Source organism: Macaca mulatta, chromosome 11 (assembly GCF_049350105.2).
Source record: "Macaca mulatta isolate MMU2019108-1 chromosome 11, T2T-MMU8v2.0, whole genome shotgun sequence".
Taxonomy (NCBI): Eukaryota; Metazoa; Chordata; class Mammalia; order Primates; family Cercopithecidae; genus Macaca; species Macaca mulatta.
In genome coordinates, this window is record NC_133416.1 from 76,792,997 (window position 1) to 76,811,042 (window position 18,046).

General features: G+C 41.0%; 1 protein-coding gene across 2 annotated transcripts in view; it reads right to left on the reverse strand.

Annotated features, from left to right (window-relative positions):
* BEST3 (bestrophin 3) overlaps positions 1–18,046 on the reverse strand; it is a 47,573-nt gene that overhangs the window by 12,371 nt on the left and 17,156 nt on the right. Inside the window, exons 5-9 of one of the 2 annotated variants that reach the window (XM_077954712.1) lie at positions 14,442–14,596; positions 12,900–12,977; positions 12,636–12,788; positions 8,604–8,684; positions 7,132–7,283 (exon numbers count right to left, since the gene is read on the reverse strand). In XM_077954712.1, coding sequence (XP_077810838.1) covers positions 7,132–7,283; positions 8,604–8,684; positions 12,636–12,788; positions 12,900–12,977; positions 14,442–14,596 — 619 coding nt within the window. The remainder of the gene's footprint in view (positions 1–7,131; positions 7,284–8,603; positions 8,685–12,635; positions 12,789–12,899; positions 12,978–14,441; positions 14,597–18,046) is intronic. The other variant, XM_077954713.1, reaches the window with a different exon arrangement.

The window sequence follows — 18,046 nt, forward strand, 5'->3', positions numbered from 1 at the left end:
TTGATTTTAAAGGTGATTTTTAATGTGCCCCATGCAAAGATCAGGAGATGGAACTTCAGCACTAGTTTGGTGTTAAAGCTTATAAAATGCAGTTTTAAAACAGTAGCTCTTTGGTCCAAGATTGGACAGAGAAAGATGAGCTCTGTTAAAGCTTCCTTTAGATTAAGACACGATGACTAGATGAGGCAAGAACATTGGTTCCCGCTTCCCTGGCTGCACAGGCACCAACTCCCCTTCTCCCCTTACTGTATCCAACTTCAACTGCTTCCCTCTAGCTCAGCCACTGGGACCTCCCCTACCCCCCGGGGTTGGCCCTATGTCTTCTTTAGGACCTTTCTCAGTCATCCCCCCTTGCTCCTGTGTCTTTCCTCTCTTCCTGTGGGCTCCTTTTCCTCAGCCTGTCTTTTTTCCTTCCTTTTTCAAAACAAGGAGAGTTGTTAATTTGTTTCTTTATCACATCTTGCTTCATCTTACCAAGGGTTTGATGTGGCCTTATGGAAATACATACGATGCAATAATAGTATGTAGTATATATGACATATAAAATATTATATTTATATATTACATTATATAAATATATATAATATATAAGATCAGGCCAATATAGTAGAGGTAGAATAAGAAACAATCATAAAAGACACAGAATCTAGAAATACCTTCCAAAATAATCCCATTCCACAGACTTAGTAAAGGTAGACTACAAATTTGATTGTCAGCTTCCCAGCAGCCAAAATGAAAAGGAAACCATCATTAATTATAAAATTATAAAGTTTATAAGATAAATAGTGTAAGATTTGCCCAGAAGAGGCAAAGCTTCCTTTTTTCCCCCCAATGTCTGAAATACGTTTCTTCCTGTGGGTCCTCTGCTAAAAGGGATTCTAAGTTACACAGTGGACAGCACTACAGTAAACACCAGAGGGAGTCTTAATGGCTCTGTCCAAACAAGGCCAGGTACAGCAGCTGAGTGAAATTCAGTATAGGTGGTGAAGGTAATTCTAAGGAGGCCAAGGTAGGCAGATCACCTGAGGTCAGGAGTTCAAGGCCAGCCTGGCCAACATGGTGAAACCCCGTCTCTACTAAAAATACAAAAATTAGCTGGGTGTGGTGGTGCATGCCTGTAATCCCAGCTACTTGGGAGGCTGAGGCAGGGGAATTGCTTGAACCCAGGAGGTGGAGGTTACAGTGAGCTGAGATCACGCCACTGCACTCCAGCCTGGGTGACAGAGACTCTGTCTCCAAAAAAACCAAAACACAAAACACAAACAAAAAAACCCCTGCAAAACGAAACAAAACAAAAAACAAAGCAAGTAAAAAATACGCCACTAGCCTTACCCAAGACAAAACAAAAAAGCCATTCCTAGAAGTCTGAATTGAGGGAGGAAACAGACCAGCATCCCTGTCTCTTAGTGAATACGGTCTGATTTATTTACCCCGTCAATTCAGACTTCTCAAAAAAATAGTCCATGGATACTTAATGAATTGAGGAATTACATGCGTTTTGGGTTTGTTTTATTTTCGTTTTTTAGGTATGAAAATGGCATTATGATCTATTTGCTTTACCATGATCAAATGGCAGGGAAGATAAAGGTGGGTGGGGAATGAAACAAGACTGGCCGTAACTTGATAATTGAAGGGGTGATGGATACATGGAGCTTTATCATAGCTTGTTCTCTACCTTTGGAACTGCTTAAACTTCTTTTTTTTTTTTTCTGAGACACGGTCTCGCTCTGTCACCCAAACTGTAGTGCAGTGACAGGATCTTGGCTCACTGCAACCTTCCGCTCCTGGGTTCAAGCGATTCTCCTGCCTCAACCTCCCAAATAGCTGGGACTACAGGTGTGTGCCACCACGCTGGCTAATTTTTGTATTTTTGGTGGAGATGGGGTTTCACCATGTTGGCCAGGCTGGTGTCGAACTTCTGGCCTCAAGTGATCTGCCTGCCGTGGCCTCCCAAAGTGCTGGGACTACAGGCGTGGGCCATCGTGTCTGGCCCGGTTTGAACTTTTCTACAATAAAATTATTTTTTGAAAACAGCTTACACTGGCAATTTGATCTTCTTACCTATAAATCACTTCTAACCTACTACAGTTTAATTTCTACCCCACACTCTCACCTAAGTCTCTGATGACCCTAACATACAAAACCTATGGCATGCTCTTCAGGCTTTATTTGGAAACTTTGTACCTTTGGCCTCTTGGCAGGGCATTTTCTGGGTTACTCTGCATCTATATTGACCATTTCTACTCTGACTACCCTTTTCCTCTGACCACCCTTTCAGTGATAGTGTTCTACCCTTCGGATTCTGCTCTGCTTCCTTGACACTGTTCTGAGCTTTCCCACCCACTCTTTGGTTCTACGTACTGATACCAGTAGAATGCATCCTTTGCCCCTGGACTCCCTGCCTGCTGGCCATCTCCATGTGAATTACCCATAGAGATCTCAAATTCAACACAAGCAAAAGGGACAGCTCATAATCTTTTCCTTAGAGCAGCTTTCGCCCTTACACTCTCTCTCATCTTTGGTTTATTACCATTCTTCACTCCTTCTCCTTTCGTGAATCTGTCCCTTCCGTCACCTCTACTGTCTACATCCCTTGTGATACACCTGTTTCAGGCCCTTATCGTCTCCTGTTTAAATGACGACAGCCTGCTCACTCTGGCTCTGGTCTTATCCTCAGCTATCCGTCTTTCAGCCAGTTGCCAGGCTAATCTCTCTAAAGCAAAAATGGGACCCTGTCATTTAATAGCTTTGAATAACGGCTGAAACCCTTACCTGGCCTATAAAACCCTCCATCTTCTGCCCTTGCCTCCTCTCCAGATTCATTTATTGGCTCTTCCGGTTTGCCTATCAAATTGTTACTCTGAGTACACTATTTATCATTCCTTTCTGTCTTTGTCCATATTGGCCTGAAATGTGCCCTCTGCTGAATCCCCTCAATCCTATCTGTTCACTGGCTCCTAATTCATTCTTTTTTTTTTTTTTTTTTTGAAATGGAGTTTTACTCTTCGCTCTTGTTGCCCAGGCTGGAGTGTAATGGTGCAATCTCGGCTCACTGCAACCTCCTCTGCCTCCTGGGTTCAAGCGATTCTCCTGCCTCAGCCTCCTGAGTAGCTAGGATTACAGGTTGTGCCACCATGCTCAGCTAATTTTGTATTTGTAGTAGAGACTGGGTTTCACCATGTTGATCAGGCTGGTCTTGAACTCCTGATCTCAGGTGATCTACCTGTCTCGGCCTCCCAAAGTGCTGAGATTACAGTTGTGAGCCACCATGACCGCCTCCTAACTCACTCTTAAAGATGCATATTAGAGTCCCTGACTCCAAGCGGCTTTCTCTGCTTCACTAGGCTGAGTGAAGTGTGTCTTCATTGTGTGTGTTCCCATAAGGCTTAGCATTTCTCCACTGTAGCATTTACCACATTGTAGTGTCACTTTTCTTGGCCTTACATCTGTGAACTTAGGAGGTGTTTTTTTTTCTTTTCTTTTTTTGACTACCTCTAGCATCTGGCATAGAACCTACCTCATAGTAGGCCCTGAAAAAAATGTACCTGAATAAATAAATGAGCACATTCTGTATGTGAGGGTCCAAGGGAAAATACATTTTAAATTTGTACTTAAGATAGAAAGAAGGAAAATTGATTTATTTGAGTTATATCTATTTAGTAAATATGCAGAAAATAGGGCCATGTTTTGAACATGTTCCTTAATTTAGAGAATGAAGACATTGTCTCCGAGGAGTTTCCTTCTGAAGTGGAAATGAACAGTGTGCTGAACGTGAACAGCGCTGTTGAGTGTGCTGGCTGGGAGGCGGGTGATCCTGCAGGTGGCCCTTGGAGAGGAGTACTTTTGCTCTGTTCTTGAAGGGCATTGCTTTGATTTTAGAATATCCGGGTTATTATGGGAATTGTGGCTACAAACCAAAAACATTGATATGAAAAGGTAAGGACAATTTGATTTCTGAATTCAATATGCTGGGAACATACACCTCAAAGAGAATAAGAAAATTTTAAAAAATCTCATCCAGGAAAGGATTTGATATGGTCATCAAGCAGCAGGCACTTTTATAAAATGGAATGCTTGTGTCTACAGCATCTTGATATGTGGTCTTCACTCTCATGCAAAGAGCTCATTGGCTCAGTCAGCACCAACAAAACCACCGGTGCTAGAGCAATTCTTAACTTTTACCTTCCCCTTGCCCTGAGCCTCAGTCAGGTGGCTCATTTGACATTGACCTTGTATTTGGTGAAGGAACCATTCATTGCTTAGGGAATTATCTTCGATGATTTTAGAGAACATCTACTGTTTTTGCCAGCTCAGCAAAACCATTCACTCTTCTCCTGATAATAGCATCTTGCTTTTTCTTGAGATATCACATACTCCATATGGTTGGATGGGGCTGACTGTAACCCTTGGTTCAAAGATGGACCTATAAACCAGCCATGAATAGTCAAAATATTGTCCCTCTGTTGATAGTAATTAGCCCAGGAATGGATATGTGAACCAAGCCCAGTCAGTCATAGCAAATCCAGCACTTCAGTTTCAAGAGTTGGAAAAGAGATGTGCCCTTTCCACAGGTTAGCTGAGACGGTAAGCTGTAAGCCTGGAGCTTGCCATTTTGCCATTTTGCCCTCAGGATGAGAGAGACTGCCTGAAATCTGAGCCAGTGGAGAGAAAAGCAGACCTGAGAGTCATGGGGCAATGGTGAGTCCTGGTGACATTCTCTGAGCCTCTGGATCTAGTGACACCCAAAGCTAGGCTCGTCTCTGGGTGTGACACTATAAACCTCCTTTTGCTTAAGAAAGCTTGAATTTGGTTTTCGTCATAGGCAACAGAAACATTTTTTCTAATACGACAATCATAGGAAAAATAGACATTAATAAATCCAAAGGGCGCCATTTCTATCAACTCAGGGCTTCTGATCGCCTGTTTTCCTGCAGTAAATTTTCCTGGATTGTGGTCCACTTTAATGGTCCTCATTTCTACAGAAAATCAAGATCAAGTGAGCTTTTGCCTAATAGTTTCTTTGATCAATTGGTTCTAGCAGATCCAGTTAAACCTCTCACAAAACCCTCTCCCCATAGATTCTGGCCTTTGTCTGTTCTTCTCTCCATCCTGCTGGCAAATAGGCCATTTTAGTTGGAGGACTTCTGTCTGACAACTGATAATTTTTTGCTGCAGTTTTAAATATTGTACCTCCTGGTTTTCTCTCAGTTGTTTTATTTTCTGTCCTAAATTTCCAGGGTGAGTTTAATATGAAAAATAGCTTAAAGTGATTTAATCTTTCTCTGCTTCAGTTTGACATCCACAAATAAGACTTGACTAGGTGATAATAATCATCATGCTCTATAGTTTTACCTAAAGCATTTTAATGTTTACAATCTCATGGAATCTTCCCAATAATCTTCTGGGGAAGAAATTTTCTCTGAGATCTTGTCAATCCCTAATTCTGTTTCTGTATTTAGAAACAGGAGAAACATTGTGTTTTAATATTTTCTAAAGAACATGAACATGTATATGGTAATCTGCAGAATTGTGATGATTAGGATGAGTAAGTAGATCAGGATAAAAATTTTGAGACCTTCAAATAATCATCTTAACCACGGGGTAAGAACAACTCAATGGACATTAGAAATAGAGCCTGCGGAGCATTTGCAGTCTAAATAGAGTCATCACAATGATGCCCTGATTCTATAAGCATTGCTGGTCTCTTTTCTTTTCAAGTTAAATCTTCAAGTACTTTGCATTAATCAATGGTGGGAGTGAGGAGAAGGATAAAGCATATTTAATTATCTAAAATCAAACTCACGGAAAAACAGCTCTTATTAATTCTGAAAATTGAGAAGATTGCTGGATATCCATGAAGCTCTGCCCCGGCAGAAGGTATCATGAAGGCTGAGACATGCATACAACAAGAGATTCCTATCCATGGAAACTGGGAATACACTGAGGGCTGGGATGAGCTCTCTGGCCTGGAAGGAGCCCTGGGTGGGTGGGTCTGGTCTTAGAAGGCTAGCTAGAAGCAGAAGCAAATCTAGCCTGGAGTAGGCAACCTTCTCTAAGATGTGCTTTGTGGGCAACAAGGCAAATCTCCTGGCTCCTAAATCTTTCTCATTACTTTCCAGAACTACTGAAATTCCACTTTCAGTCTTCCTTTTCTTTGGGTCTTGAAAGGTTTTCAGCCTCAGGGGCCCCTTTGGAAGAGAAGTGCCACAAACCATCACTGATGGGGATTAGGAGACATTCAGCAAAGGGAACAGGGTTGAAGTGAGATCTCCTGCGAGTGGAAGGAGGAGGGCAGGCCACTTCGGGGAGGAGGGAAAGAAGGGTCACAGGCAGCAACCACGGGACACGAACCCACTGCATAAATCCGCTTAGAGCATGCCTCAGGGAACTATGAGCCACAGTCTTGCCAAGAGTTATAAGAAAAATTCCACAGAAGTTTCCCCTTTTGCTACAGTTTTTTGTTTGTTTTGTTTTTGAGTGGAGAGTTTCTTACTTTCTGAATTAGTCTGTGCTTTTCTCTTTAACTTACGTGGAAACTGTGGCATCTGCCTTCAGCAAATAAAATTCTCCCACATTCACACACTTCTGCAATATCAAATACATGCTCAGACTTAATGAAATATAGAACTGTGCCTGATTTACTTCAGGCCTCAACTTTAAAGCTCATTATACATAGGGGTGATTGCTGTGTTAAAACCACTGAACAGAGACTGACGTACATACTAAGCCCAGGTAGAAAAAAATGCCAAAAAAAGGTAAAAAGATTAGAACAGTGATCTATCTGCTCACTTCCTAAATATTGGAGATATTTATTTTAATTTTCATTAATTAATTATTTTTCTTGAGACAGGGTTTCACTTTGTCACCCAGGCTAGAATGCAATGGCACAATCACAGCTCACTAAAGCCTTGAACCCCTGGGCTCGAGCAATCCTCCGACTGCAGCCTCTCCAAGTAGCTAGGACTACAGGTGCCATCACAGTTGGCTACTTTAAATTATTTTATTTCTTTTCTTTTCTTTTCTTCTTCTTCTTTTTTTTTTTTTTTTTTTTTTTTTTTTTTTTGTAGAGATAAGGTCTCACTATATTGCTCAGGCTGGAAAATATTGGAGATTTAAAAAAAATGTACTTACCCCATCTGGACTGTTGACCCCAGAAATGAGGGTATGCAGTAGTCAGCAGCTGCCAGTGTGTATGGTGGACGAGCAGCAGAATCATCCCAATAAATGTCCTTCTTCATCTTGGGTAAGCTCATGTGCATTTCGTCCACAGCTAAAAGAGAGACCTAAAATCATTGTTATATTGTTAGAATAACTCAGATGTAAATTAAATAAAAAAGAGAAGTTTTTGTGGGCAGATGAGAGTTAGAGTGGGCTAGGACACAGTCTAAGTGAGTGAATATACCAATGTCTATAGTTCGTATTTGCCATGACCACAGCTGCCACAGAGAGTTGTATCTGTCGTTTACTGCTCAAGAGTACTTTGCAATGAGGATAAGTGGGGCTTCAAGCCTCCCACACTCTGGGATCAAACCACACACCCCAGAGAGGAGCTGCCTCTTAGCTGGAGGGAGGGGAGCCATCTTTTTATTCTGTGCTCACAATTATGCGGTTGTTTTACCTGACAGCACCCACTTAACCCCAAATATTACAGGAAGGTGAAGATTCCAGTTTTCATTCTGTTAACCCTGTAAACACATTTTTACTTGGCATCACTTCTTATATGCCCTGGTTTCTTGTTCATTTCTTTGTTTGGAAAAACATATCAAGAAGTCTATACTGCTTGGTGCTATGGTGCTCTCTCCTCTTGGCTTTGACAAAGGGATACATGAATACATTATTAATCCTCTGGGATTCCGATTTTGACAAAGTGAGTGACCTCGGCATTATGTGTCCTCCCTAAGAGACTGACATTGGGATCTGCTGTGAGATGTTTGGACTTACTTAACTGCCAACTAAGGGCTTGAAACAAATGAACAAGATGAAGGCCTTCACTCATCTGTAGTTCACAGGGAAGAGAATGGTCTAGGGAGAGTCTTGCCTAAAAGGAAAATTCCTTCATGCTGATTCTTCATGAAAAGCTCTCTGGAATAGTGCTTCAGGGTAAGGGCCCTGGGGCCCATTTAGTGCATTTCATGCAGATTTGAGACACAGGCTGGCATGGCCCAGGCTCCCAGTGTCCAACCGGTGGCTCTCTGACTGCTGGGATTGATGTGATACGACTTTGGGAACTCCCACCAGATTGTGTCTGGATGCCATTTTAAGTCACTATTAACCTCTCTGGTTGGCAATAGAAAACAAACCAAAGAACAATTTAAAATACTGCTCTATGCTGAGATGAAAGAGGCTAGAAAAAGCTAATAGAGAGGCTTACAAAGAAAATTGGCTTGAAATTCTACTTAAAAGGAACTACATTTCACTGGAGCTGAAATCCCGGATGTATAAGCTTCCAAAAGGACCTGAGACAGCATAGTGCACAGCCAAGCCTCTTTCATTTGTGGCTAAAGCTCTGAAGCCAAGAGGCGTGCATTTAAAATCTGCTTAGATTTGAAATATCACAAGTGACTTATTATTAATATTTGAAAGAGAAAGAAAATTCCTCTAACCTGCAAATTTCTGTCAATGCACCAGTTAGTTTCGAAATCATCATCATCTTCTCCAAAAGGGTTGATAAGCTGCTCTGCTACCTGTAGTTGAACATAAAATAAATCCATCATGATACCCGTGAAAACTAAGAATAGAATCTGGAGATGATTCCTATTTTCCTCTCTGCTTCCTTTTGTGACTTTCATAATATGAAGAGTAGAGGGGAGTAGATTGTTCTACCCAGATATTTATTAGCAAGCAAGACATGATTGTCAAACCATGAATGATGCACCTTTGTAGGTATGCTCTCCAAATGGATCTGTCCATCCAACTGGTGACAATGCAGGCCCTATCAGGGGAAGCCATTTCTGATTTAGGAGCCAAATCAAATGAGTGAACAGTGAAGGAGAACCAACTATTTGCAAGGCACCCTGAAGGGTACACAGGCTGTGCTTTCAGGGAATTTACAGGGTCCAGATAATAAGGCAAAATGTACACAGGGAGAAGGTTAAACAGCAAAGAAAGACTTAAATCACAATGAAAGAAAATAATATAAGAGGCTTTCACAATTTATTTTTATTTTTATTTTTTTAGACAGTGTCTCGCCCTGTTGCCCAGGCTGGAGTGCAGTGGCATAATCGCGGCTCACTGCAAACTCTGCCTCCCAGGTTCAAGCAATTCTCCTGCCTCAGTCCTCTGAGTAGCTGGGACTACAGGTGAGCACCATCACATCCAGCTAATTTTTTTTGGATTTTTTCAGTAGAGATGGGGTTTCACCATGTTGGCCAGGCTGGTCTTTAACCCCTGAGCTCAGGTGTTCTGCCCTCCTCGACCTCCCAAAGTGTTGAGATTACAGGCATGAGCCACTTGTGCCTGGCCCAGCTTTCACAGTTATTGAATGTAACTGCTAAGTAAATGAGTCAGAGAGCTAGTAAGTCCTAAAGCTGGAAATTGAGGCTTACTTAGTTTTACACTAAAGGATTTACCCTTATCCAGTAAGTTAGTTTTCCTGCCGGGAAAATGTTAGGTAACTATTGTCGCATATCTTTGAATATTTGATCAATATTAAATATTCTTATCATGTTCCTGAATTGAATAGCCTTCTTGATGAGAGGTTTATGTGTCAAATACAACTTATCTATCATCTTCCTTGTTGAAAATTTTCACTTGGTTTTTATTATCTGGACATATGCGCATGCCTGTGTGTGTGTGTGAGAGAGAGAGGGAGAGAGGGAGAGAGTTGGGAGAGAGGGAGATTTTACATTGAGTCTAGATGGAAAAACATTTTAAATGTGTAAAATAAAGGTACCAGGTGATTAGTTTTTAGAGTCTCAATATTCTAGATTCTGAAACTATTCAGTAGAAAATCTACCTACTTTTAGGATTTAAGTCAACGTATTAATACTTAGAGCAGTTTTTTTCAACCTTGGCTGCACATTAAACTCACCTGAGGAGCTCTTAAAAAAACCCAACTGATGCCTGGGTCCCTTCCGCAGAGATTCCAATTTAACCAGGCTGAGCCCAGGCATCAGTGTTGGGTAAAGCTCCCAGGGGATTTTAATATGTGGCTCTTATTTTAAGTACCTTTCCTTAGGCAGGTCTGTGTCCTGAATCAGTAAGCCTCACAGTGATATCTATGTTGTTCTTGTCACCAGTTTCGTAGGGCTATCTGCCCTTTCTTGCCTGGAGATTTACTTAGATTAATTAAGGGTTGAGTCCTGAAACCTTTTTTTATTCTATCCAGATTTTCATTTTTATGCAATCAGTCCTGCATATATTATCATAGTCTACATTAAACTGACAAAATGGCATGTATGTTTCTGAATTGACAATCTCAAAATATATCTTTTATTCCACTTAGGGCTGCATTTCCAGCAAGTAACTGAATGATATACTATTCATAAGGTTAAGATGGCTTTTCTGTACTTTGAAAAGATTTATAAATATCCTAATCATTGAGATAGAACAGCTGTTTAGAAATGGAGGCACAACCCATTGGTGTTTAGGTTTGCCTATCTTTCTTTCTGAGATGGAGTTTCGCTCTTGTTGCCCAGGCTGGAGAGCAATGGTGTGATTTCGGCTCGCAACCTCTGCCTCCCATGGTCAAGCGATTTTCCTGCCTCAGCCTCCCAAAGTGCTGGGATTATAGGCATATGCCACCACACCCAGCAGGTTTGCCTATCCTTTAATGGAGCTAAGATTGTGCCTTTTAATATTTTTTCTTTTAAGATTTATTTTATTTTATTTTAGACAGGGTTTTGCTCTGTTACCCAGGCTGGAGTGCAGTGGTGTGAACATGGCTCACTGCACCCTCGGCCTCCTAGGCTCAAGCGACCCTTTCACCTCAGCCTTCTCGGTAGCTGGGACTGCAGGCATGCGCCACCATGCCTGCTAATTTTTTGTTTTTTGTTTTTTGTTTTTGGAGAGATGGGGTTTCGCCATGTTGCCCAGGCTGGTCTTGAACTCCTGAGCAATCCTCCTACCTCCGTCTCTCAAAGTGCTGGGGTTACAGGCATGAGCCACCGCGCTGGACTTTAAAACAGTTTATAAAGGAAAAGGATGTAAATATTTTAGAAAGCATGTCAGAAGGAAGGAACCATTATTTGCTCTTTACAGGTGGTCAAGCACCTTACATGGACACAAAACAAAGAATAAAAAGCTTGGCGCAACTCGGGAAAGGAAGAAAATTACTTTCTGAGAATGATTGAGTATTTGGGCCACTGCGGTGATTTTGTCTTTATAAAGCTAAACTCTATTTTTTCCTCTAATGGAAAATGAAAGTCATTAGTCTCTTCTGCGTTCTTGCTCCTATGCAGGTAGAAATAATTAAGAATCATGGTAATCTGATTAAAAATGCTTTTGCCATTTGTAAGGGACATGCCTTTACTCTTTGGAGTATAATTGGAAATGTCAACATATTATTTTTTTTGGTTAAGATTCAAACCAATGAAATGAAAGACTTCTGCAGGGAAAATTTCACTGCAACCTGAAGGCCTCAACAGGTCACGACAACGTATGGCTCTTTGGAAGGCCAAACATTTGAAAATTCTACTTTATGAATATCATCTTCATACCATCATTGCCTTTCAATGAGTTTAATGAAGCCATTGTCATTGATTTTTTTCTATCACATACTTCCCATTTGGAAGTTTACAGAGGTGATGGAAGAATCGGGTCTCTGATATTTACACACATACATTTGAGGAGGTGGTGATGAAGGGAGGGGAAACAAGGAAAATTCTACACAGATAGTTAGGCAAGCCGTTCTCACCTCCTGAACCTGTTTAATTCCCTGGCAAACCAGATGTTGTCATTATTTCTGGTGTTTCTGGTTCTGATTCTGAGGAATTCTGAGTCTCGGTTCTGGTTTTGAAAATGGGGTACATTTAGACTGGGCACGGTGGCTCACACCTGTAATCCCAGCTACTTGGGAGGCTGAGGTAGGAGAATTGCTTCAACCCGGGAGGCGGAGGTTATAGTGAGCCTAGATTGCATCACTGCACTCCAGCCTGGGCAACAGAGCAAGACTCTGTCTTAGGGAAAAAAAAAAAAAAAAAGAAAATGGGGTACATTTAATGTTGTGGGACAGCTAGCAGAATTTCAGGGAACTGCAATAACTATTTATAGAGTTGAGCAGAACCAAGATTCTACTGCAATATTAATGGCTAAGTCTGATTTATAAGGCTTCTTGTTGACTCTTTTACTCTGCCTAGTTGCTTATTGTGGTACACAATATCAATGCAGGTACACTTATTACTTTAGTTACATTATTGTAATCCTAATGGGAAAACACAGAGACGTAAAAGAGAATCAATAACCATAAAAGAGTGTTATTCTAATCTCTTTGCACAAATGAACTGCTTCAGACAGTACTGAGTATATCCCTGCCACTTGAATCCCTGGCAGAAAAGTAATAATATTGCTGAGCTATTACATGTTAGATCTACCTTTGACTCACTCGTGAATGATTTGCTAAAGACTCAGTAAAGGATCAGTGTGGAGAGTCTGGAACATAACAGATTACAAAGTGGGGCCCTGAGACCATTGGCTACCTTGAGCCATCCTGCATAGAAGAAGAACTGTAGGAGGGTGAAGATTGGAATGTAAAGATCCAAGTCATGCCCTGCGTAGCCTTTGGTGGGATCCAAAAACTGGCGTCCAATCAGGCACGCAAAGAAGAAGGTATAGACAGCAAGAGTAACAACCTGGAACAGAGAGAGACCGGAGTGAGGGGACGGTGCTGGCCTCCCACAGCAAAGCTACAGTGCCAAGGTGGACAAGTAGAAATAAAGAATTCCATGCAAAGTATTTCTTACCTGGGTGTAAACCAGCGGAATCCCAACCCAGTCATAACCGAATAAGAGGCTGCACCAAGAGCGGTATCGATTCATTTCCTAAGCCAGAAACAGATCAAGCATGATTTACTAAGATGACAGGTGTGGTAATAAGCACTTACTGGGATTCAGAATGTGAGCATGTCTTTTACAGGACTGACTATAAGACTAGTAAACTGGTTCCCAAGGATACTCCAAAAGGAAAGTTCTAAAAATGACAATCAATCAATGAACATCATTGGAACAATGAGTTCATTGATGAGTACATTTGGACATTTAAAAAAATATTAAAATAAGTCATGGCCAGGTATGGTGGCTCATGCCTATAATCCCAGCACTTTGGGAGGCCGAGGCAGGAGGATTGCTTGAGCCCAGGAGTTTGAGATAAGCCTGGGCAACACAGAAACACGTTGTTTCTAGAAAAAGTAGATAAATTAGCTAGGCTTGGTGTCACGTGCCTGTTGTCCCAGTTACTCCAGAGGCTGGGGTGGGAGAATCACTTGCATATAAGAGGTCAAGGCTGCAGTGAGCCATGATTGCACCACTGTGCTGCATATAGCCTGGACAACAGACTGAGACTATTTCCAAAAAAAAAAGGCCTTCATAGAAATATCCCCCCCCCCCACATTCTATTGAACCCATAATTTCCAACGTGTATATTGGCCCAAAGCCATGGTGAGAAGGAAATTGCTAATATTTTAAATAAGTAATTTTTATCGATTTTGGTAGGTAATCTGGAAGCAATTTTTTTTTTGTTTCTCTCATTTTAAAACATGCTTACTGTAGATCTTAGAAAAGAGATATAATTACTCCCCCAAATGGAGACTATAACACTCATATTGATAGAAAATCTATCTCTGAAGCAGGAAGGACAGGATTCTTTGATTTTCTCATCTATTGTACACAAGTTATTATGTAAGACTAGGCAAAAGAGTTCACATTAATTTGGGTGCTATTTTTAAACAATTCACTCCCGTTAGCCTAATCCAGGGAGGGGATTGTCATGGCACCAATATATCCAGCCCTTACATAAAAATTTTTTCTGGGGGGGTTATTTTGTTTAGTGAAAATACTATTTTACTTACTAGAGTATCTGAAAGGTTGGCTTAAGTCGCGATATTCCAATTTTGGGGAAATATTTGGCTGGGGAGGTTTATTTCTCCTCCAGATTTTTTTCTAGAATCCTGGAGCCAGGGATGGCAAATATACTATAGGGGCACCATAGCTTTCCGAGCCGTTGGCGACCCTTGGCTAATCAATCAAGGAATACTTTCTTACAGAGCCTATTACAAAGCATGATTCTGTTTAAAATGCAGCTTCCAAGGAACCATTTCCAAGCAAGTCGAGTTTAACTGTGTACCACCTCTGTCCTACACGTTGAGGGGTCTGACACTGCTCCAATCTTTCCAGTTCCTCCGGAACCAGGACTGAACAAAGCTGACTCTTCCTGGTCTAATGTGCTATATCCAGATCCCCCTTGGTCTCTAATTAGCACCTTTTCCTTGTGATTTATGATATACTTACAGTCATCAATGATTGCAGATCAACACTGTCTCTGATTCTACCTTCATTCCGGGCTTTAGTTGCAAGGTTTCCAAACCAGATGAATGGAACCCAGTATTTCAGATGAGGAGACTTGAGGTGGTTGAATAATTTCCTTTCATCTGCTGTCATAAAACCTTTACAAAAAAATAAAAATGGGTAGGTATACAGACTGTTTGACACTAACATGTTACCACATTTCAGCATCTATATGTAAGCATATAATGAGGGGATATTAAAGAAATATGAAATAAAATTTCCTGTCTCAAGTAGTTTATACTTATATTAGAGTTAAGGAATGTGTGTGTGTGTGCTGTACACACAGGCATACATATACATGCACACCCACAAGTTATATAAAATCCCTGATAGAGGAGGCCATCAGGAGGTAAGGAGACATTACATGTGAACTAGAACATTTGGGGAAATTTCTTCTCTAGGTTTTGGTTTAGGCATCTAAAGTTGGGAACCATAATACTTAGAATTGTTATGATTAAAATAATACGATATGAGAATGTATACAAAGCACTTGGCATAGTGCCGAACACGTGATTCACATGACTTTTCTCCTGATCTCTCCTTTCCAAGTCCTGCTTAATCACGTTCTCCTCTCTGAAGCCTTCCTTGAGTCCTTCTTTCTCTTTCCTGGGGGATCTCTTCCCTTTGAAGTTCCCACATGGTACTCGCTCTTGGCTTGCATCACAGTAATATTACACATAAATGTTTCCCTTACTATGACCCTTTTGAAGGGCAAAGAGTATATTCATCTTCATTGTCCCCATAGCATTTTGCACATACTTTAAAATTGTTTATTTGTGGCTGGGTGCAGTGGCTCACGCCTGTAATCCCAGCACTTTGGGAGGCCGAGGTGGGTGGATCGCTTGAGGTCAGGAGTTCAACACCAGCCTGGCCAACATGGTGAAACCTTGTCTCTACTAAAAATACAAATATTAGCCGGGCATGGTGATGCACACCTGTAATCTCAGCTACTGGGGAGGCTCAGGCATGAAAATCGCGTGAACCCGGGAAGCGGAGGTTGCAGTGAGCTGAGGTCCTGCCACTGCACTCCAGCCTGGGTGATAGAGTGAGACTGTCTCCCCGCCCCCCAAAAAAGGGTTTCTTTGTGTGTGTGTGTGTGTGCATGTGTGTATGCGTACGTGTGTGTGTGTGTGTGTATAAAATGCAATTTGCTTGGGCTTGCAGTGACCTCTCTGAGCCTCAACTTTCTCATCTGTAAAAGAGAGATAATATTTGCTTCACAAGGATGTTGTAGAATTACCTGAGATGATGAACATGTGTCAAGATGTTATTTAACATAATGCTTAGCACACACTTAGCACCCACAAAGCACTAAGGCATATTATGTGAAACTTTAGTTATCCTCTGCCTCCTCCTCCCTCCCCCAAACACCAAGGGAAGAGGAGATTGAATGACTGAATAATAGAAGAGGAATAAGGTAACAGATTTATTTAATAAACATTTATTGAATGCCTACTATATACCAGGGTTTGTTTGCAACAAGATGCACTTTAAAACTTGCAGTTTACACTTGATCTTTTTTTTTGTTTTTTTTTTTTTTGAGACGGAGTCTCGCTCTGTCACCCAGGCTGGGGTGCAGTGGCGATCTTGGCTCACTGCAAGCTCTGCCTCCCGGGTTCACGCCATTCTCCTGCCTCAGCCTCTCGAGTAGCTGGGACTACAGGCGCCCGCCACCACGCCTGGCTAATTTTTTGTATTTTTAGTAGAGACGGGGTTTCATTGTGTTAGCCAGGATGGTCTTAATCTCCTGACCTGGTGATCCACCCACCTCGGCCTCCCAAAGTGCTGGGATTACAGGCGTGAGCTGCCACCTGACCGATCTTTTCTTTTTAGAAATTTAGATTGAATAATTCAAATGGCACAAAAATCCCAAAGGGCCAAAGGACTGCTAGTGGGGAAAGTCTCCTTTTCCCAGTCACAAAATTTCCCTCCCTGGAGGAAATCACGATGATCCGTTTATTGTGTATCTTTCCAGAGAAATCTCATGGATTTTCATACAGGCCTATTTTTAAAAACACAAAAGATTTTATACTTCATATGTGTCTGCCATTTGCTTCTATTTTTCAGGTATATCTTGAAGATTTAAAAAATTAATATATAGAGAGCAGCAGCATTCCTTTTAATGGCTGCTCTCTATATATTAACACTGTTAATCGTATATAATATTTAGCTAGTTCCTTTTTGAATAGACATTTAAGACATTTAAGTTGTTTTTGATTTTTTTGTTACTAAATATAATGCTGTAATGACTCTCCTGTTATCTACCCCCTTGGATCTTTAAGTAGCTTTTAAATGTTAATTATGATTTAATATAAATATTGTTTTCTGAATTAAAACTTATTTATAAAACTGGTTTTTATTAGATATTAATTTTTGGGTTTTTTCCCTCAGAAATGCAATCATTTGCTTATGGAATTCTGATACTACATTCAGACGAAAATCAACTTTTGCCCTAATATAACACATTTTTCTATCTTTAACCATCTGTAATCAGTTAACAAATCTGGTTGTCCTATTTAAGGTAACCTGTCCTTTTGCCAGGTGCAGTGGCTCATGCCTATAATCCCAGCACTTTGGGAGGCCCAGGCAGGAGGATTACTTAGGCCAGGAGTTTGTGATCAGCCTGGGCAACATAGCAAGACTTTATCTCAAATAAATAAATAAATAAATAAATAAATAAATAAATAAATAAATAAATATATAATCCTCCCTCCTTATGATGCAGGCCAAATTTTATTTAAGAGATAGTGTTACAGTAAAAAAAAAAAAAAAAAAAAAAAAAAAAAAAAAAGTCAAAGGAGGAATGAGGTATGCCCATTTTGAGAGTCATCAATTTATAGAGCTTTGGCGTTATCTAGATCTTTGACGTGACCTAAGCCATTGTTTTTAAGAATAAGATCCAAAGGCCATAGACCTGAATCACTTGTGATATCTATTAAATATGGAGAGGGCTGGACCCTGACCCTGACTACTAAATCAGGCTCAGTAGGGCAGGAGTTCTCAACCCAGGTCTGCACCTTAGAATCTCATAGGGGTACTTTTAGAAAATATCAATGGCAGCCGGGCATGGTGGCTCACGCCTATATTCCCAGCACTTTGGGAGGCTGAGGCGGGTGGATCACCTGAGGTCAGGAGTTCGAGACCAGCCTGACCAACATGGTGAAACCCACTCTCTACTAAAAATATAAAAATAAGCCAGGCATAGTGGCAGGGACCTGTAATCCTAGCTGCTTGGGAGGCTGAGGCAGGAGAATTGCTTGAATCCTGGAGGTGGAGGTTGCAGTGAGCCAAGATTGTGCCATTGCACTGCAGCCTGGCGACAGAGTTTTTATGAGACGGAGTCTCAAAAAAAAAAACAAAAACAAAACAAAACAAAACAAAAAACCAATGGCTAGGTCTTATATTGTTAGAGATTCTGATTCAATTAATCTAGGATGAGGCCAGGCATCAGCATTCTTTTAAATCTTCCTGGGTGATTTAATAGAATTGGGTCTAGGCAGTTGCATGTTTTCCAAGCTGTGCAGAAAATTCTGACATACAGTGGTGTT